Source organism: Pygoscelis adeliae, unplaced genomic scaffold (assembly GCF_000699105.1).
Source record: "Pygoscelis adeliae isolate BGI_AS28 unplaced genomic scaffold, ASM69910v1 Scaffold24, whole genome shotgun sequence".
NCBI classification, from domain to species: Eukaryota; Metazoa; Chordata; class Aves; order Sphenisciformes; family Spheniscidae; genus Pygoscelis; species Pygoscelis adeliae.
The window spans coordinates 4,914,937-4,934,210 of record NW_008824806.1 but is presented as its reverse complement, the minus strand read 5'-3'; the positions used below and the strand labels follow the sequence as shown (position 1 = coordinate 4,934,210).

The 19,274-nt window shown below is 39.5% G+C and overlaps 1 protein-coding gene across 4 annotated transcripts in view; it reads right to left on the bottom strand.

Moving 5' to 3' along the window:
• The window catches only part of PROM1 (prominin 1), a 59,216-nt gene extending 41,827 nt beyond the window's left edge, over positions 1-17,389 (bottom strand). For 3 of the 4 annotated variants that reach the window (XM_009324090.1, XM_009324089.1, XM_009324091.1), the window contains exons 1-2: positions 16,976-17,389; positions 303-361 (exon numbers count right to left, since the gene is read on the bottom strand). In XM_009324090.1, coding sequence (XP_009322365.1) covers positions 303-361; positions 16,976-17,195 — 279 coding nt within the window. In that variant the 5' untranslated portion in view covers positions 17,196-17,389. The remainder of the gene's footprint in view (positions 1-302; positions 362-16,975) is intronic. The other variant, XM_009324088.1, reaches the window with a different exon arrangement.
• Between the last annotated feature and the right edge of the window lie 1,885 nt (positions 17,390-19,274).

The window sequence follows — 19,274 nt, the reverse complement described above, 5'->3', positions numbered from 1 at the left end:
TTCAATACAAAGAGCCTTCAATCTTTGTGCAACAGACACCACAATCACATTACAGCTGGAATTTATAAGTGAGCCTTAACTATGTGTAGCTTCTTTACAGTGGCTTACGAAATTTTCTTTGTAATATTTTTTGAAAGGTTTTGGTCCCAAATTTTGTATGAAACCATCATACACATCATTCACAAATTTCATTCCTGCATCCTGTTGTTATAGCTTTAAAATACTATTTCCTATTTTAGAAACAAAACTAAATTTCAAAGTCATTGTTTTCATTATTTTATGCAGATACACAGACAATTTACCTTTTGATAATCGCCCTGTGTATTTCCAAACTTCTGCTGTGCTAGTTTTCTGATGAGATCTGAAAATAAGCAAGAATATTCCAGAGTTTTAAACAACATAAATAATAAAAACAGGGGAAAGAGGATGATATGAATTCTACTGTTAGGTAGGCAAGACGAAATTAAGAACAGACACCAACAGGACAGGCAAGCACATAAGTGTTTCCATAAACCTGTCTAGTAACATTAATACATTTTTAACCAAATGTATATTTTATGAGCTCACAGGAAGATACCCAGGTTATCTGTCAATTAATCAATTCCCACTGAAAGACAGTTAAGGTTTTTCCGAGGTCATTAAAAGTGAATCCCAAACTTATCAATTACTTGGACAGGTTCAGGTATCAGCTTTGCTTCATGTTTATGTCCAGTACATACATGCATGCATATATACACACACACGTATACGGAATTAGATAGATAATGTGCAAAACAAGCATGTTAACGGTGACTCCTTGACTGAATGGTACAAGGAAGAAGTCCCTTATTCTTGCCAACATTATCCCAATCTTTTTTCTTTTTTTTTTTTTTGTCTCTGGACCAACAGACTTTGCATGAGAGTATGCAACACCGCCAAAACAAATCAGAAAGCCCAACACGTGCCAACCTACTGTGCGTGCAGCTCCATCTAACACCCTCATTTCTAACTTACTCATAATATAGACAAAATACAGTAACTACCAAAAAAAGAAAGTAGGGATTTAACACAAATAGTGCCACTTAACATTATAAATATAATTTCACCACACCATTTTTTCAATAAACACCAGCACCTGCAATGAATGGATCACCTTTTTGGGACATCACCAGCCCACCCTTATCGGGGTTTTGCCAACCCTATGGGAACTGTGGCTCCTGGCCATTTCTGTGACATCCTGCACTTGAAGAGGGGCACCCTAGCTCTGCAGACCCTCTGCCTCAGAGGGGCATCAGCGGCTCTGGGTATGCTCCATGCTAGGTTGTGTAAAAGCAGCAGCATTTGGATGTTTGGGAGGACTGACTGAACTTTTAGTCTCCTCTGATGAAGGGGAAACACATTAGGAAGGAGCACACTACACCTCAAGGAGGAGCACTCTGCCCCACATGTTCATACAGAGCTGTGCTTCATGGTACTATTGCCCCATTGTTAGTCTCCCCATATGCAACTGAACATACTTCAGAGAAACCTCCCGTAAGTCACCTACCCTGTGGATCAATAAAAGACCTGTAGATTCAAAACTGACTGTTCACCTCCCAAAAAATCCAAGCCCTCTCAGAATTTATTGTAGCACTGATGAAATACGTTCAGTGAGTTCACAGGGGTTGTCATCTCATGCCTTTCTAATCGTGCACGTGGCTCAGGAAAACAAACCCCTAAGCTAACAGCGCCCATAGTCCTCCTTCCCCAACACCCTGCAGAGGGAGCATGGACTCGACTGATCTGCAAGCTAAAGAGATCCTGAAAAGTTCCATGCAGAAAACTGTGCCCAAGGAAAGAAAACACACAACAGCGAGGCAACAAGTGCTGTTTCAAGGAAGGTACTCCCTGCAAGGAAGCTGCAGCCAGCAAGACTGCCAATTAAAAATAAAAAAAAAAAATCTGTCAACATCTCACAGGAGTGTCAAGCTGCAAATCATCCACAGATGGGAAGTATATTCTAGAACGCAGAAAGAGTGCTAGCAGTAGATGATCAAGGACTCTGTACGGTGAGGCAAGCTCATTTTGGAAAGATCATACATATACTAGAAGATAAGGCTGAATCCCACAGTAAAAGAAGTAAACCCAAAACATACATAGAATAAGCACCCAGGAAGAACAAGAGAGTTACGATCCCTGCAAACCCTTTCAAGCTGTGAACTTTGAGAGGAGACCGCTGAAGGAAAGGGCACACACCACTGCATGGGCAACACACAACTGATCCACCACTGCAGCTCTGAGACATCTTGCACACTGGGACCAGCAGAGTCCTCCCTGTATCGAGGCCATCCCCAGGCAGCATCCGTGTTTCTCGGGGAGTTTCAGCGGCAAGGAAGTATACAGCCAAGTGAGGGAGAACTGTGCAAACCCCAAAAATGTAATTCACACTGGCTGTTAGACATTTTTCTTCATCAGAGGCAACATTTCTTTCTTCTTGTTTATATCTATATGCCCACCAAGTATCTTTAAGAAACACTGGTGCATAAAGAACATAGTGCAATGAATTTTCTCTACAGCTAGATGCCTTTTAGCAAGCAGGAGAAGAAAAGGGCTGAAATAACCCTCGTTTACATATTTATTCAACCATTTAGCATTGTGTGACAACACACCTCAGAACAGCCGCTAAAGAGAGATTTCTACTAACTTTAATCAGAATGCGATGGGAAGGAAGAAAAAGGAAGAGCTTCTGTGATCCTCAGTGGCATGAAGTGGTACAGACCGTCTGCGTGCTGGCAGTCAAACATGGGAGCTGACTGCCCAGGATATTGTGGCATCACCCTCCTTGCTGCTACTCCAAAGCCAAGCAGGAGCAGCCCCAGCAACCTCCCCTTACTTCCAGGCTGCTCCTAACTCGGAGGTTCATCTTGCTTTGGGAAAAGGGTTGGATCTGCTGACCTCCAGAGGTCCCTTCTGATCTAAATTATTCCAAAATTATCCTACAATCATGCTGGCTTTTTATTGTAAATTATTTAATGGAGGAGTGAAAGCACTGCCAGGAAGCTTGCAAGAAAGCTAAATTTTATTACTGACAAAAACTTCCTTTGATACATTTCCTACTGTCGGGAATCAGTACAAGAAAAAATTTTAAAAGCATTAGCCCTTCCTGTTAAATAAAAGTTGAAAGTTTTTATCCATTCTTCTAGTTGAGTGTCTGTCCCCATCAAATTAAACAAAAAAACATTTTACATCAAGTTTTACATACATCTATACACACATATATATTTATGGACATCTTATGCATATGTGTATGCATATATAAAACTACTCAAGAGAAACAGAGGACAGTTGGGGCTGAAAGGGACCCCCCCCAAGATCATCCAGTCCAACCCCCCGGCTCAGCGGAGTCACCCACCGCAGGTTACTCAGGGCCACGTCCAGTCAGGTTTTGAGTATTTCCAAGAAGAACATTCAATAATTCAAAAAAACAAAACAAAAAAAACCCCCAAAACTGCTCTGATTACTTGCTCAGAATGTTCCTGATTCACAGTTTTTATTTATACTGTTTTCCATAATTTATAGCCTGCCAGTCAAAAAAAAACCAAAAACCAGACAGACATCAACCTGAATACACTATGACAAACTGATGCAGAAAACAGCATTTTCAATGTATTTTTGAAATTTAGAGGCTCTAAAGCCTGTTCATCAGAAACTAAAACACCTTTAGGTTTATAATAAAAAAGAAAGCCTGAAAATAGGTACAAAAAGTTCCCACATGGATTGAATAAGTTAAATAGTGAGAATAATACAGGTTTCATACATAGCACAATAGCCAGTATTACACAGCCCATTTTTTCCCTTAATTTTTTGGAATGTGAGATCTCCCTGATGAATAAAGATTTACTACTTGTATTACTTTGTAGTGATTTTTTTAGAAGTAACGTGAAGCTTCAGGGTGGTTTTCTCACCTGGCAGCACACAGTGATTCACCAGTCTTTGCCATGAATTTACTATTTCAATAGCCTTCAGTATCAACTGGAAGAAACATATTCCCAGTCAATTCATTTCAAATGAAATGTGGAACTCATATATATTCCCATAAAAAAATAATTTTGGCTATAACTGCATGTGAGATTACCTGCAGTTACTCACCCACGCATCTGTAAGCACAAACTTGCCTTAATGGTTTTGCAGAATCAAGAATCTCCCTATTAGGTTTTACGCACATTGATAGCAATCACGGTTACTACTGCAGCGCTTAAGGGTTAAGCAGGGGAATGTCCTGTGCCAGGTAGTGTGTAAACACAAGCATCATGTTTTCAGGTATGGCTACACTGCTCACTGTAGCACAGTGAAGAGACATCTCAGCTCACATTTAATTCAGTCTGTGATTTTGGTTTGCTTTTCTGAAGCACCTTTCCTCCCTAGCTAGAACATCTCCTCTCTAGCATTCAAATAAGTTTTTATTTAAAATTGAACTAAGGTAACTCCACACGACTCTCTTCTGCATTGTTGGTAGAGTACCATCTTGAGGCTGATTTCTGTTTCAAATATAAAAGCGCTAGGAAGGTGTGATAAAAAGCAGTGTCCTCTATTTTCAAATTAATGGGATTACTTCTGAAATCTCGCTTGACCAGCTGCACACATTGTTTCACAGGACCAGTAATCCAAGGCTTTAGCACAGAACACAATTTATCACTGGGGTTAAAGAGATTTACCTTGTGAGGCTCATTTACACAGCTAATCACATTACTGCTTTGCTCTGTCTCCTTCCTGTTCTCATCACACATGCGAAATGCCATCTGCCCTAGTAAATCTAACTAGCCAGATGAACTGTTAATTTACCAATGCAATTTGTGATGAAATATTAAGCACCTCTGAGAAGACCCAGTTAAGAAAACATAATCACCAACTCGTGCATTGCACACATATTGTGTACATACACTCAGTATCTCATTGCCCAGACGAGAAAATGAGGTTAGCACTAGGCTTGCCTCTTATAACTGCTCTACAGAAAGGGATAGCAAAAATAATAGAGATTTAAAAATAAGATGTCTGGCTATTAAGTACCAACATAAATTAGTTACAAATTCTTCGGCCAAGAAAGCTTTTCAAATCTAGGTGACAGGAAAACAGTTGGAGTAAAACCTTTGTGAATGCTATGCTTCATCTTCAAACAATTCTGTTGAGCCCGTTCAGTTATAGTGCAATTTCAGCATTAATCAAATTATACCAGAAATTAAGTGATCTTTTTATGCATAATATAACATATTAGGCTTCTATTCTGAAAAGGACTTCAAGCAAACCAATAAGAACCATGACTGAAGCATTCATGCTGTACTGAATGAAGATTTTTCAGAACATCAGGGGAGAATTACGTAGATAATATACACGATAAATTAATAACTGCTTTAATGCTATCTCATTCTGATGCATATCATAGTATTTCATCCCATTCCCCTTCATCTATAATAGTCAATGGACTACACACACACACTGAACAGTTCAGCACCTCTCAGAATATGAGTCAGTTTGACCACATTTAGTGTCATAAATAAGTAGCAATAATTAGTCTGAAATTAATGAATTAAAATTACTTCAAGCTTGGTTTTTTCCCTAATTATGACTCAGACTAATAAAGAACTCTTGCAAGTCCAAGAAAACCAGGAAAGCTATATTAGCCTTTCAGACATCATCAGAGAGAAAAATCTTTCAGGTATCTTATAGCAAGTTTTACCGCAAGTTCACTTTATTGACATTTTAAAATACTTGCTTTGACTTGAGTGGATCTTTGGTTGCTTCCCCGAAGTTAGAAAGCCTCTAGCCAGTAGCCTTTACTATGGTCAGATTCAACTCCCATTGAAGAGATCTCCTTCACCAGGTAACCCAGGGTCCTCCTCTTTACTGCCACATAACTACCTAACAGCTCTGCTCACTCTTACTGACCCCAATCGCACAGCGATCACTTGGCTCTGGTTCCACTGCAGAGCTAGGCGAGAGCTCAGTAATGTTGATGGCTGAAGAATCCATCATGCACATTGATGCAGAGACTGCAGAGAGGCTCCTGCTACATTGCTCACCCCATGCAGTCTGTCCTCTTTCCGCAGGGCAAGAAGAAAACTCACTCTGCAGGCCAAGTGGGAAGTCTGAAAGGTGGGGAGATAATCCCACTTCCCACACAATAAGAGACCACTCTAGTCCACAGATGAGGAGTCTAATCCATGCATTCAAATAATGTAGACCGTTCCCTTCCAACTCCAGATTCAGAAGGTTCACTCCCCTCCCTTCACAATGTCTCCCTTAGGCAGACCTGGGCCGTAACCCTTGTCCCCAAACTAAGAAAAAAAACAGCGTTCTCAAATTCTCCCCACAACTTTCAGGCAAGCTATCTCTCTTTATGATTCCCAGGTTTTTTACCTTGAGTTACTGGGAACATCAGGCTGGTTCAGCTTCCACCCTCCTGCTCCTCACAAGAGGCCATTCCGGCCTTCTTCCCTTCGAGCACAACTCCTGAGTGACACTTACCTTCCCTTGCTTCTGAAGCCTATACACAAGACCACCTACTTACACTACAGAGATGGTGAAAGGAAATTCTCTGTTCAATCACCTGTTTATTCACCTGCATTAAAGAAATAACGTGCAAAAACTATAACCTTAAACCATCAGTCATGCCTTTGGACACGAAAAAGGCAAGTAAGAAAGGAACCTTGCTGCTGTGCCTCACCACTGACATGCAAAATAAAGCCCTAGAACCTGTTTTTCTACATTGGCTGGAAGAACTTGTTTGAATGGAGACAAGAAACAACAAATACATACTAAACTTCTTAAGTATTTTAACTTCTCATCTCATCTGCTATGGCAATCTGCTTTTTCACCCTCTTCTGCCTTCATTTTGCTGTTTCCTCTCATCAACATAATCGTCATCCATTCCCATTCTCTGACTCCACGTTCTTTAATCACATGTTGATCAAAAGCAAGAGAAATACGCTTATCCTACAGTACTCTGGCTTGGTCTTAAAATCCAGCAACACACAACATGACACAAGCAAAAAAAAGTAAATGCATTTTTAAGGTCTCAGCAGACTTCTAAAGCACATACTGATTTATTCATAGTTCAAAGGACAAGCTACTAGACCACCTAGAAATGAGTCTTAGCTTATATTGGATGCAGTGAGGGGCGATGTGAGAGAGGGTAGAGCTGCAATATGAAGTAGGTAATGAAGAGATGAACAGCTATGAGCAGGATCAAAACTGTAGGAGTGGTCTAAACAGGGTGAGCTTTAAACAGAGTGCAGGTAGGACTAAGCACGGTGCCATTGCTGAAGATGAGGAACTGCAGGGCAGCAACAGCTGCTGAAGGAACCAGGACGTGACATTAAGGAGATCCCCTTTGTACCCTTCCTGACAGAAAATACCATTGATCCACTGAAGAAATTATACAGCAGTGGACCAGACAATACTAACAGTCAATAACTTCATTCATGCACACAAGAAGTTCCCCAATTTCCCAAAAATATGGATGAAACTATGGAAGTTTTATAAATTTAGCTTCCTCAAGGTTGTTATGAGTCAGGAAGACCAAACGGGTAATTTAAGTCTTCCACAGAAAATCCTCACACCTTACAGCTGCCCCAAACTTGAGTTTATTCCTTTAGCGCAGTCATATTTTCTGTTTAGGCACATTCTGCTTTCCATCAACATGCACAGACGTTAAAGAGCCTGCTCAAGAAAAGGTTTAAAGAAAAAAGAAATTGCCACAATATTGACTGTTACAGGACACCTAGAATGAAAGATTTCTCCTTTGAAAATAACCTTTGCAGGGACTTTCTAGTTGTTCTTTGCTACAAAGAAAGTTCTGTTCTTGCTGAAGTTTTGGAAGAACAACAAAAAGAGAGAAGCCTTTAGAAAAATCTTTGCTTAGGAGGCTGCAATAAATTTGCATATATCATGCAGGCACAAAGTCAAGTAGAAAGCTTTGAAGAAGTATTCCACACAGAAACTGCATTCTCTCATTTTCTGAAGGCAACAGAACTTCTGTAGCACATTGTTTGTGCTTCGGCAGCTATGTTTTGCCACTTACTTTGTTTGCAGTAGCTACCTAAAGCTCTCTCTAGGTCACCATCTGGTAAGGATTTACAACAGATTACGGGCAAAGATTTAACTTGGTGCACTGTATACGCTTGTCTGTTTTAGCACACTGCACAGCCTGAGCAACTTCTTGATAGTGTGGGTTGTGTAGACATATTGGACTTGTAACTTTGATCAAAGTGGTAAATATTTAGACTGTACAAACAGCAGCATTTTTCCTACTCCTTTCTCCCCTCAGAAGTTGCTGTAAACTGAGGAAAGCACAGAAAATCCTCTCATATTGCATAACCTGAATTATTGGAAACATGAACACAGATAATTGGGAATGACACGCTGGAGCCGTGCTGGTACCAGCTTTTAATTACCTCAGTGACTGGTCTTCTGGCAGCTTCACTAAGATTCCTCAGAATTCCTCTCTCTGTTTTCCCCTTTCTGCAAGGGCGACAATTTTCCACATATGTTCGATAACTGTGGCACGCATATTGGTTCAAAGTACTACAGAGATCACTACTTCACTCAAAAATCAAAGCAAAAGTAAAGGTTGCTACTCTGGAGAAAGTTAATTAGGCCTCAAGTTTGTATTTGTTCTGTACAGGTACACCCAGGCATCTTTCAGCTGAGTTAAACAGCCAAGGCAATAGTTAGTAGTATTAAGAATATTCACATTCACAACTGTAAACTCTGTTTAAAGTTCACAAAAATAAAATAATTTGGTATATTTTCAGAGAAAATAAAGATCTTGATTATGGTACGATGCAATGCAGGTCATAATTTAATCACAGAACTGTTTTTAGATGAGAAGAAATATATCTGCATATTGCAAAAGAGTGTCAAAGCAGGTTTGTGGGGTTTTTTTGTAACTGGTAGGCTTGCACTAAGAGGTATATACTGATAGATTAGTCAGCTTGAACTACAATAGCTGACATTTGTGGCAGCTGTTTTCCCTTCTAACAAGACGACAACTCGCTTGTGGAAAAGGAGTAAGTATACTCAAAAGTTTTAATACCAATATGGAAAGATTTAATACTGTTAAAAGGATGACAAAAATCACTAAAATTAATACTTATACATTTATTTTGCTTCAGCAACTTTTGAATAGTGCATATTCACTTAAAAAAAAAGCATCACTTTTGTTAAGATCTAGAAGTTACACAAAGCATCTTGAGAAGTGAAAAAAATACTAAGAAAAACAGAAAGGAAAAAAATTCTAATTCTCATAATTTTCAATGTAATTAAACATTGAATATAAAGACTGTGGAAAGAAGATTTGTTGCAAAGATCTATCAAATTCTTATTACTTTGGCTGACATAATTCAAGAAAAAGCCATCACTGAACAAGACCTATGAGTTCGTTGCTCTGTAAACGACAACCTAAGCAAATTGTCAGACAAAAAATGAGAGGGCTAGGCTAATGTTACCTAATTACAATGGTCTATAAGAAAGAAAAGAGAAAGCCAAATGACTGCTTTTCCAGTAACAGGCAGTATCCATACAGTATCTCACATGGTTAAGTCAAAATGCTTCATAACAGCCAAGATGATGAAGGAATTGAGAGGTCCCTTAGTGGCTTGCGAAAACATTATTCCAGTAAGTTCAGTGACATCCCCCCCTCTCTCTCCCCATCAGTTCCATGAACTACACGTTGGAAAAGAGAATGAGGTTCAACAGTATGCAGATAGATAAGCTTGTAAAAATTAAGTGGAGGGGGAGGATGGACAAGCAGAGTAGTTGCTATTGTCAAGCTAGGAAAATCATAGAGTCCCAGCAGAGTGGCCTGAAAACCTGTAAGATGTCCGCAGTCACAGATAATTTTCAGAGAGGTTCACACGTGATACATGTTACCAGAGAATGTGGCTGACCCAAAACCTATTCCATCTCACTCCTCACCATACAAGATGCTGCAGGTATGCTCTGGAAGTCTCAAATAAGCTTTCATGCTTTTAGTGGTTTAGATTTCCTGTTAACAGAGGAAGGGACACAAAGAAGTGCCTTCTTCACATGGTGTACTCCGACTGTGATTGTACACTGGCATCTGAAAGGCAAAACTTAGGTTTTGACCAAGTTTCTTATCTCTGCTATGAGATACTAAATGGGCTGGGCAATCTTTTAGAGAAGTTAAGAAAAATGAACGCATGCAGAGCTTAATTCAGTGTTTTACTGTAATTGCTAGTACACAGACACCACGCTACATTCAACATAGCTAATGTTACCACCCCCAATACACACAACACACAGCAGTACTAATTATCTAGATACATGCATTTTTAGGCCATGGTACCTTTGCTTTTTTCTTTAAAAATATACAAACCCTATCAATGAAGCTTCTTTACCTAGAATGGTAAACAAACAACAAGGCCACTTTCTGTCACAATACCATCCTGTACCTCCCACCCTTCCCTTCCTCGTCGTGGACACCCCTGGATTTACCTGCGCCCAGAACTCATCCCCTGCGCACCGAGGCAGGGAACACTGCTGATCAGCTCTTTGGTTATACCTTGTGTCTCCAATTAATGTCCATGGACAAACAGAACAGGGTCAGGACAGTTTCAAGCACTGGCCTGGCATTGCCCATGCTGTAACTATTAGCAGGTTTCCCAAGCCAGCTCAGTACCTCACCCAGAAAAAGCCCAACCCACTTGCCGGGAAACATTGCCAACAGACAGAAAGGACATAGCTGTCTAATTTGGAAGGGGTGGAAGGCAGTTTAGGTTTGGGAAATATGAGCCAAGTCTCAATACCACACAGCTGTAGGCCCATTTTATTTATTATCATAATCTAGCCCCCAACAGGTACTACTGCTTGAGGTGCCCTCCAGCCTGTTACCACAGCCATCTGTGGTAATGCCACTTCTGAACACCCTCCCCACAGAAGGTAACCCAACTCCCTTGAACTCCACTTGAGGTTCACCTTCATTAGTTTCTCCCTTCTGTCCTAATAGTGTTGAAATTGTGAAGCTGGATTGCCATTTTCCAATTGCTGTCAAGGCATGTTTTTTCTCCTAGGCACAGCTGGCAGGCAATATTAAACCAGATCAGAGCAAGCATTGAGGATACTGTAGAGAAAGGATTCCAGATGTGTGTATAGTGCAAGATTTTCAGATGACCAACTATGCTACACTGATTAAAAAAATGACTTGCATATTTTCCACATAATACCTATCTGCAAAAGAGACTCCTTGTTTACATAATCTAAAAGAAGTGGGCAGGAAGACATTAGAGAAGTGTTAATTCTGCAACTGTAGTGTTCTGCTGTAGCCTCTAGTAGATAATCTGTGTAAGCCTCCCCCCCCTAAAACCTCTGTCTCCTCCCTGTCCACAAAAAAACCTTTTGACAAGCAATCTGTTAGATAGTCTGCAGTTTGGAATAGTTCAGGGAAAAAGGAATTACTCTTCTGACGCCTAAGAAAAATAAAGAAGCAGGCCTTAAATCTGCTTCAGAAATGTTCTGTGTTCCTTGTTTACATGGGTATGTCATCAAGTAGAGCATCTCTTAACTTCCCAGCATGAAATGAGCAATGATTTTTAAACACTATTTCCTTAAATGTATACGAGCGGGCAGAGAAAAGAAGAGGCTAATTTACCTTGTATCTTCCTGCTGCTCCATCTTCCCCAGTATTTCCAACGTTAGACAAAAGACATTTCTTTCAATGTATACACCATATTACCAGATAGAGGAGCACTGTAAGTCCCCCTTCTTATCTCAGTTCTACTCAAATGACACCACCACTACTTGCTATATATAACCTCTGCCACTGAAACCTGCATTTTTGATATACACACTTCAGCTACTATAAATTCACGTCACAGCTCTAGCCACAGTGCTGGACAAAAAAACCAGTTACAGGGATGTGGTGAAGGCACTGACGCTACAGCTTACTGAAATTGTCATTTCACAATACAGCTTAGCCAACCTAACAGCTAACTTAAAGGGCAGGTCTTGCTCTTCCTCCCTTCTCAGTTCCTGCACCAGCAATTGCATCTGGGCTCCCAACCCAGCTCCAGGACATAAGGCTTTAAGAAAACCAACCCACATGCACAGGGGTGTAGCTGTCAAACACTAGCTCAAAAAAGCAGTCTATCACATCAGTGCAGTTTCACACCCAAACTAAAAACTGAGACTTCACACAGTTGGAAAAAGGATTTTGTAATTTAAGTTTTTATGAAAGGTCATAATTGCTTTGGGTACCTGAGCAGCATCTTATGTGCAGATGCTGCAGGTCAGCACCGTAAGTCAGAGCTCAAGTCAGAGCCAGAGTGCAGTCCTTTCACTGCATGCTGGTGCGGACATGCCCAACGTTCCTGGGAAAGTCTCAAGTTTAAAAATAAAAGGGCATTACCAACTATGCATAGCTGAGTTTAGTTCCAATGCTGCAACATCCAGACACATGCATTTTTCTTGTAGGGGACCTGTAGAAGATTTATTATTGACAGGAAGCAAAACTAAAGTAGAAATGGACAACCAAGAACTAAAAGGCAAAGAAGTTAGTCTTACACAAAAAAAAAAAAATTCTGACTTACTGAGTTTTTAACTGAGGGTGTGATAAAGTGTTTTCATTATTTGCTTTGGAACCTCACATCCACCACAGCTAATATATTAAAATAATCAATATCCTAGGAGCTCAAACCTACCTACAACAGGGTTCTGCATATGCATTTTCTATTACAGCTATACCAGCTAGAGATACACTGTTTATTTTCACATCAAGTTATGTGATTTTTTTTAAAATGTTAAAATGTTTTAATTGCTGAATACACTCATGTGAGCTATTAATTGCAGAGATAGGGAGTGCAAGACAAACTTGCTGAACTCCACAATCTGCAGCTGCTTTAAAGGCTGACCAGGTGAGGAGAAAGGAAAACCAAAAAGGGTCAGACACAGGACTTTGCATTAAAATAGTCAAGTTCTGATCCTCAGTCTTACGTTCAAACTGTTCAACAAGTGAGACTCCACAAACAGAAAGAATTGAGAGGTATAGTCCAGGTCTAAAAACCAGTTTGTTCTTGTTCCCCACAGGCAAATAGTACATTTAACTCTTCATACCACGTTTTGCCCAGGAAGTACCTGCATTCAACAATTGATTTTGATGTTGAAGTTTTATTCCTGCTTCAGCAGAAACAGGGTGATCCAGAAGAAAAAGCAGAAGCTGGAACAAAGCAGGTGTAACTCAACATAAGTGGCACAGTTGTCCTGCAATACAGTCAGGTAGAGTAAGGTAAACAGGCCTGTAAGGTTTTGTCTTATTTCACCTAAAAATCGCAGCAGGAGCTTTATTCCCAGCTTGTTTCCTTTATGAACTCTTCACATTTTCGTTACAAGACACAAGCTGTGAAGCTGAAGATTTGTTGTGCACATCCTGCTGGCAAGTGGAATCTCAGATTAACATCATCTTACTGCAACTAACAACTGGTTTCCATGGGAACAAAGACAAAGCCATGATAAGATATTCATAGCAGCCAGAGGATCATACTGACCATGCCCTGTCTACACCACGTTCACATCTGAAGGTCTCCAACACAACAGGTGACGTGCACCATGTCACAACCATGAACTGACTTAACTTTATTAATAAATTAACACTTCGGTTTATGAAAAATTCCAAGTAAGAGAAAAACTGACAATTTGTTTTGTTAGATGTCCTCTTAGCTGAGTGATAGAAGCAACTTGTAATTTTCCTATTATCATCTAAGTGGTGCTATTAACAGGAAAGAATAACGATGCTCTATTCTACACAGTTCTCAACAAAAGGAGTAGTAGCACCGCCATCTCCATTTTACAAATGGAGAAACCAAGGCACAGGAAGGTTGAAGTGACCTACTGAGCCTCAGGTAGCAAACCACTGACCAAACATAGTCTTTTCCACTCCAGTGTAACATTAACTCAAAGTGGAGGCTGTTTCCCTGCGTAACAGTTCATGCTTGGGAGTAAATTCACTCCCATTTACACCAGTACATCATCTAGTGAGGACAAAAGAATTTCACTGGTGGAGCTGAAAGCAGAATCCATTTACACTCACTGAAGCACTGCAATCAGATATCCTAGGTCACTTTTTTAAACTAGTTTCTTGCCATATCCAAAAAGCACAGAGCTGGTCTTAAAGATTCAGCAATTTAAAAAAAAAAACTTAAGGAGTTACAGTTCGTTGCCCTGGTTCTGTTACTGTGCTTTACGCGAGCACTATATTTAATCCCATTAATAACTTACCTATTAAATCTAAACTTAGATTAAGTTGTATGTCCACAAACCACATGGCATGAACAAATTTAGACATGAGTAAATAATTACTCACTTAGATTTAACTAAAAAAAAAACCTTTAAAAATTTTTGACTGATTTTTTTTCTTTAAATGAAGTGATCCCTTTCAACTTGTAAGTAACATATAAGAACATTTAAATAAATGTTAAGGATTAGCAGCATGCAAATACTTTAAGAACAATGTTTCCCAAAGAGTCTGATGTACTTCATATTTTGCTTTATCATACTAGCTTTCTTCCTAAAATGCATACTTGGGACTGAAGGAGTATGAATGTTACACTGTAACTTATTCAGCTCCATCGGAGCACTACTGCAAGCACAAAAATGACTTGCAAAGGCAGGAATATCTATATGCAATCAGGCAATCCTGTCACTTTTTTTCCTCCCATCTAAGAGTACGAACAGTAGATTGGAAAGCCAAACATCAAGTACTTCCAAGTATTAGGAAAAAAATATGAGACTACTAAGATCAAAGGTCTCAGTGATTGATGCCAAGTCTTGCACGCGAATCACACTTCTCCTCTATGTTATGATTATATGCAACACACTGGGGCATCAACCTGGAGCTAACTCTTCTGAAGCACCAGCCCAACCAGAATGATGAAGTTTTGAGTTAGAAACATCAAAAGGCTTGCTTTCTGTGCCCATTTGTGATTATGTTTATTTTCATCTCTGAATCAGAATTAACTCTATTTCAAGTTGGCAGTTGGGAAAAAAAAAAAGCATTTCAAATATGTAACTACACCATTAATACACTGAATGTGAAAACAGAACAGCATATGGCAAAAGAGATTATGGGGATTAACCAATTAAATGGTATGACTCAAACCAACATGATCCATCAAATCTGTATTTTGCAGTAAGGTATGTGGGGGCATGGGAAAAGGACTTCACCTAATGCAAACACTGAAAGCCAAACTTCTAAAAATAACTAATTTGGCAAAAACTATCTGTGAGGAAGGAAGGAGACATATGAGATGTTCAAAGCTTACAAGCTAAGAACAAGTGATTTACTTCTAGATGTCTCCTTTCTCTTTAATACTGGATTTCACAACACCTACTTGATGCAGAATGTACTACAAGCAGTCCCACATGACTATAATCTTGATCATAAATTCTATACTCAATGATTATTTACATGCTTAGGACACAAAATATTAAATTTGACATACAAGGTTACAGACCAATTTCCTGTTAATATAAAGACACAGTAAACAGCTCACTGAAATCAAGTTTCCCCAGTCGTAAGAGAATAAAATATTTAAGCAAGGGCTTTAGGTAGAACAAAGGCCTGTTTCTAAGAGTTGAAGGCAGATGACAATCCTAACATATCAGGTCTCACAGAGAGGCAAATAGTTCATCTGCATATTTAATGAAAGGAAAGAGGCCACAAAAGCAGAGGTATCTGGAAACAGTTCCTCCAAAAGGTGACATTACTGTCAGCTTCATCCAATCGCCCTTGTTACAACTTGTGTAAGACCTGCTCAGAAGACAGATCCTGCAGGGAACAGGCCAGGTTTTTGCTCTCCAGGTTAACGCCTGGGACTCCAGGCACTTGTCTAAATAGAATTCATTCATTGAATTTCATTTGAGCTCATTCTTCTACAGCTATTGAAGAAATGTCAAAAATACTGGCAAATAATAGTTCACAGGTATCATACAGGTACATGACCAAAGAATTTAAGATTTTAAATTACCAAAGGTTTTAATACATAAATTGAAATATGTATTACAAAATAATTTAAACTTTTTTTATACACAGTTACAGTTAAAGCACTGCAAGCCAGTTAAAGCCAATAACAAGCCAAAGCCGTTCTTAGATTTTTTTTAAAACTTCTCCTCAATATAATTTTAAATGCCAATACTATTCAAACACATTATCGTTTTCTTTTCAAAGCTAAATGAAACAAAAACCATGTTGTAAAGTTAAATTGCTACAACTACCACATCCACAAACACACAGAATTCCCAAAAGCACCTTTTAATCAATGCAACCTCAATAAGCACACACTTCTCTGATATCTTAACTCTTCCTTTAGAAGAGGAGACAACTAAGTAGGAAAGGAATGGAAAAAAAAACACCTCAATAAAACAAATGCAGTTTCAAGTCTTAACTTCAGCTCACAAAGGAACAAGAAGTTACACGTGGCTGTGTAATGTAACTGCCCTTATATAAAACCTGATGCACAGACATGGAAACAAATGAAATTTATTTCAAGTTGCTAAGTTTCCATTTCCTCGGCTAAATCTCATAATACTATAACTACCTGACTGTTTATCATAATATGCAAATCTCAGAGCTGTCTCTTATGGATTTAATACTAAATACAATGCAGTTTATGCTTTACTCCTATCCCATGCTTCTGAGCATATGTAAGAAAAAGTTTGTTAAGAAAAAAAAGCCTCAGATGCATCGGTGACAGCTTTGAGATATTTCAGAGTAAAGTTCTGTGAAATTTCATCAACATTTCATTTTCATTAACAACCACACACACACTATGCTTAGCAGAAGAATGTTAGTTTATATGAAACTGTACACATTTCCAGGCCATAACACATACTACTAACAAAGCCCTTCATATCATTTAGTTCCAGATGATGGTCTTGGTATCTACAATAGCATGAATGCGTTAATAACAAATCTTTATTTTAAAAAAAAAAAAGACGTTTATCTACTTACCTTGAGGAAAAGAATTTGGCTGCACTAAGTACAGGAATGCATGTACTATTTTAAACAAAATTCCTATTGGCCCAGGTTCATGGTATGCACCTGTATCATACGTCTTGGCTGGTACAAATCCAAAATCCAAAGTCCCAGGAGGCGGTTTGTATATGGGCTGTACCTCTGAAATAGTACTTCCACAAAACAGCAGCAGCAGCAAACAGAGTTCCACAGCCATAGCTAGCAGTATTCATAAAATTGGAGGTAGAGATATTTGTCCCACCAAGTCTAGAAATCTTCAATACATTCACTTGGGGGTTAGCTTTCCAGCCAGGAACACACTGGTGCACCCTCACACCTTTTATTCTTTAATGTATTCTTGCTTCGGAGTGGTACAGAAGCCTCTCATGGAAATGACTCAGCGCACCATCTCTGGCAAAAACAAGAAAGAGCTCGTTAAGGTGTGTGCAAGCAAATAGGAAAGTGCAAGATAACCTGCAATCTTCTGCGGAAATTGAACATATCAATAGTTGTAGAAGCAAGCCAAGTAGGATAGAAAAGAAAAAAAAAAAGAAGATTGAGGTCTATGAATATATGGTCTACTACATACACTGTACTTGAAAGAGGGAGGAAAAACAATTATGCACAGTTCCAGGTCAGTGAGTTTTCAAAAACAAAGCAGAGCATTGGGACGGCTCCAAGGGAAACAAAACTAAAGGAACAATGTATGAATTGCACTTCTGACTAAGTACAATATGTCATGTCACAACAGTTACACAATGCATTTAATCAGCCACCTGATGTTACCGTAGTTGATGGCAATTATTACAAGTCATATCCTGTAGCTTCTTTAATTTCAAACTTTCAGTAAAACCTCCAGCTTTAATCTATAATGTTCCAGTTTATAGGACTCCGCTTTCCTTCCCCGTGCATAACCTAGCAGATGGCACCCTTGTGACACCTGTTTCACAGCTAAGGCCACAGATTCCACCTCAAGGAAGAATTTAAGATGCCAGCTACTCCTAATTGTCCTCCAAAACTGAGGAAAGAAATTATTCATCACTGAAAACTTCACCCTCCTGACAGGTGACAATGGGTGTCAGTAATTACTTTCTATTAACTCAGACTATCTCAAGACTCTCCTTAGGAAGTGGAGAAGTCAGCTCAACAATTTTTATTCATAGCTTGCTAAAGCCGAGCAGCATTAAGATGACTTTGGATGCTTACACATGTTTAAGAACATTCTGAATCTACCAAATCACAGCAGCTTAATCAACCACCGCTTAAGAAATGTAAACAGAAACCCCCTCAGTTTCCAGAAAAACAACTGAACACATCTTCATCTACCTGGGCCTAGGTAAGACTCCTTCACATCAGCATGGGCCATGGTGGCCTCCAAGGAAACAGACTGGGGCGGGGCGGGAACAACTACAGAAAAACTTCTGTCCCTTTCTGACTTCGGAAGTCACGCGTACTTGGCGAGTCTGCCAGCGATCACCACCCATCAGACTGGCTTATCTTTGAAATGTCTTTGGTGATCTACAGAGTGCCACTGGTGGGGACGCCTGGCAACACACTGCCCATGACAAGCCGCCCACTCCAAACTGGGGAGCACCCAGGGAGCACAAGCTGCCTTTGCTTCGCATAGTTGTGCCTCTGTCACCTTTTTCAGCGATACCACCCAATACAAATGTTTTTAATCTCCACCTTGGTGTTCAGACCATTCACTTGCAAGAATGACAGCAAAATAACGCAAACGCCTCATGGCCTCAGTCAGCCCAGTCCTACACCAATACCTCGATTTCCAAGGTGCTTCCAGGTCAAAGAAATTCTGAAGACAAAAGACTTAAAAATCGGTAGTAAGGTGAGACTTAAGTATCTCCCACGCTTTACAGTTTCTGGTAAAACACAGTCTACCTTTCTGAAAACCAGTATTGACTTGCAAGAAACCATATTGCAGGCTTGTTTAGTAGTCTGTGCTGCATTCAAAGGATAGATCAAGACCAAGAAAAACATGGAACAAAGGAATACAAGACCAGATTAAAGAACTAGAGACAGTTTTGTTTCCCTGAAGTCCTATCTAGTTAGGGAGAAAAACTCAAAGCTATCTTTCCCCCTCGTGGCTAGTGAAAACCAAGACGAATTAACAGTAATAATGCTATGAATAGCAGAATTATCCAAGCCTTATTCAAAAAGACAATGTTAGCAACCACTCTGAAATTGATGCTGAACACAGGAACATAAGAACTTAGAACACATCAAACCATGAGTATTTTCCTACCTGGAAAAGAACGTTTTGTTAACGAATAATTTGGGG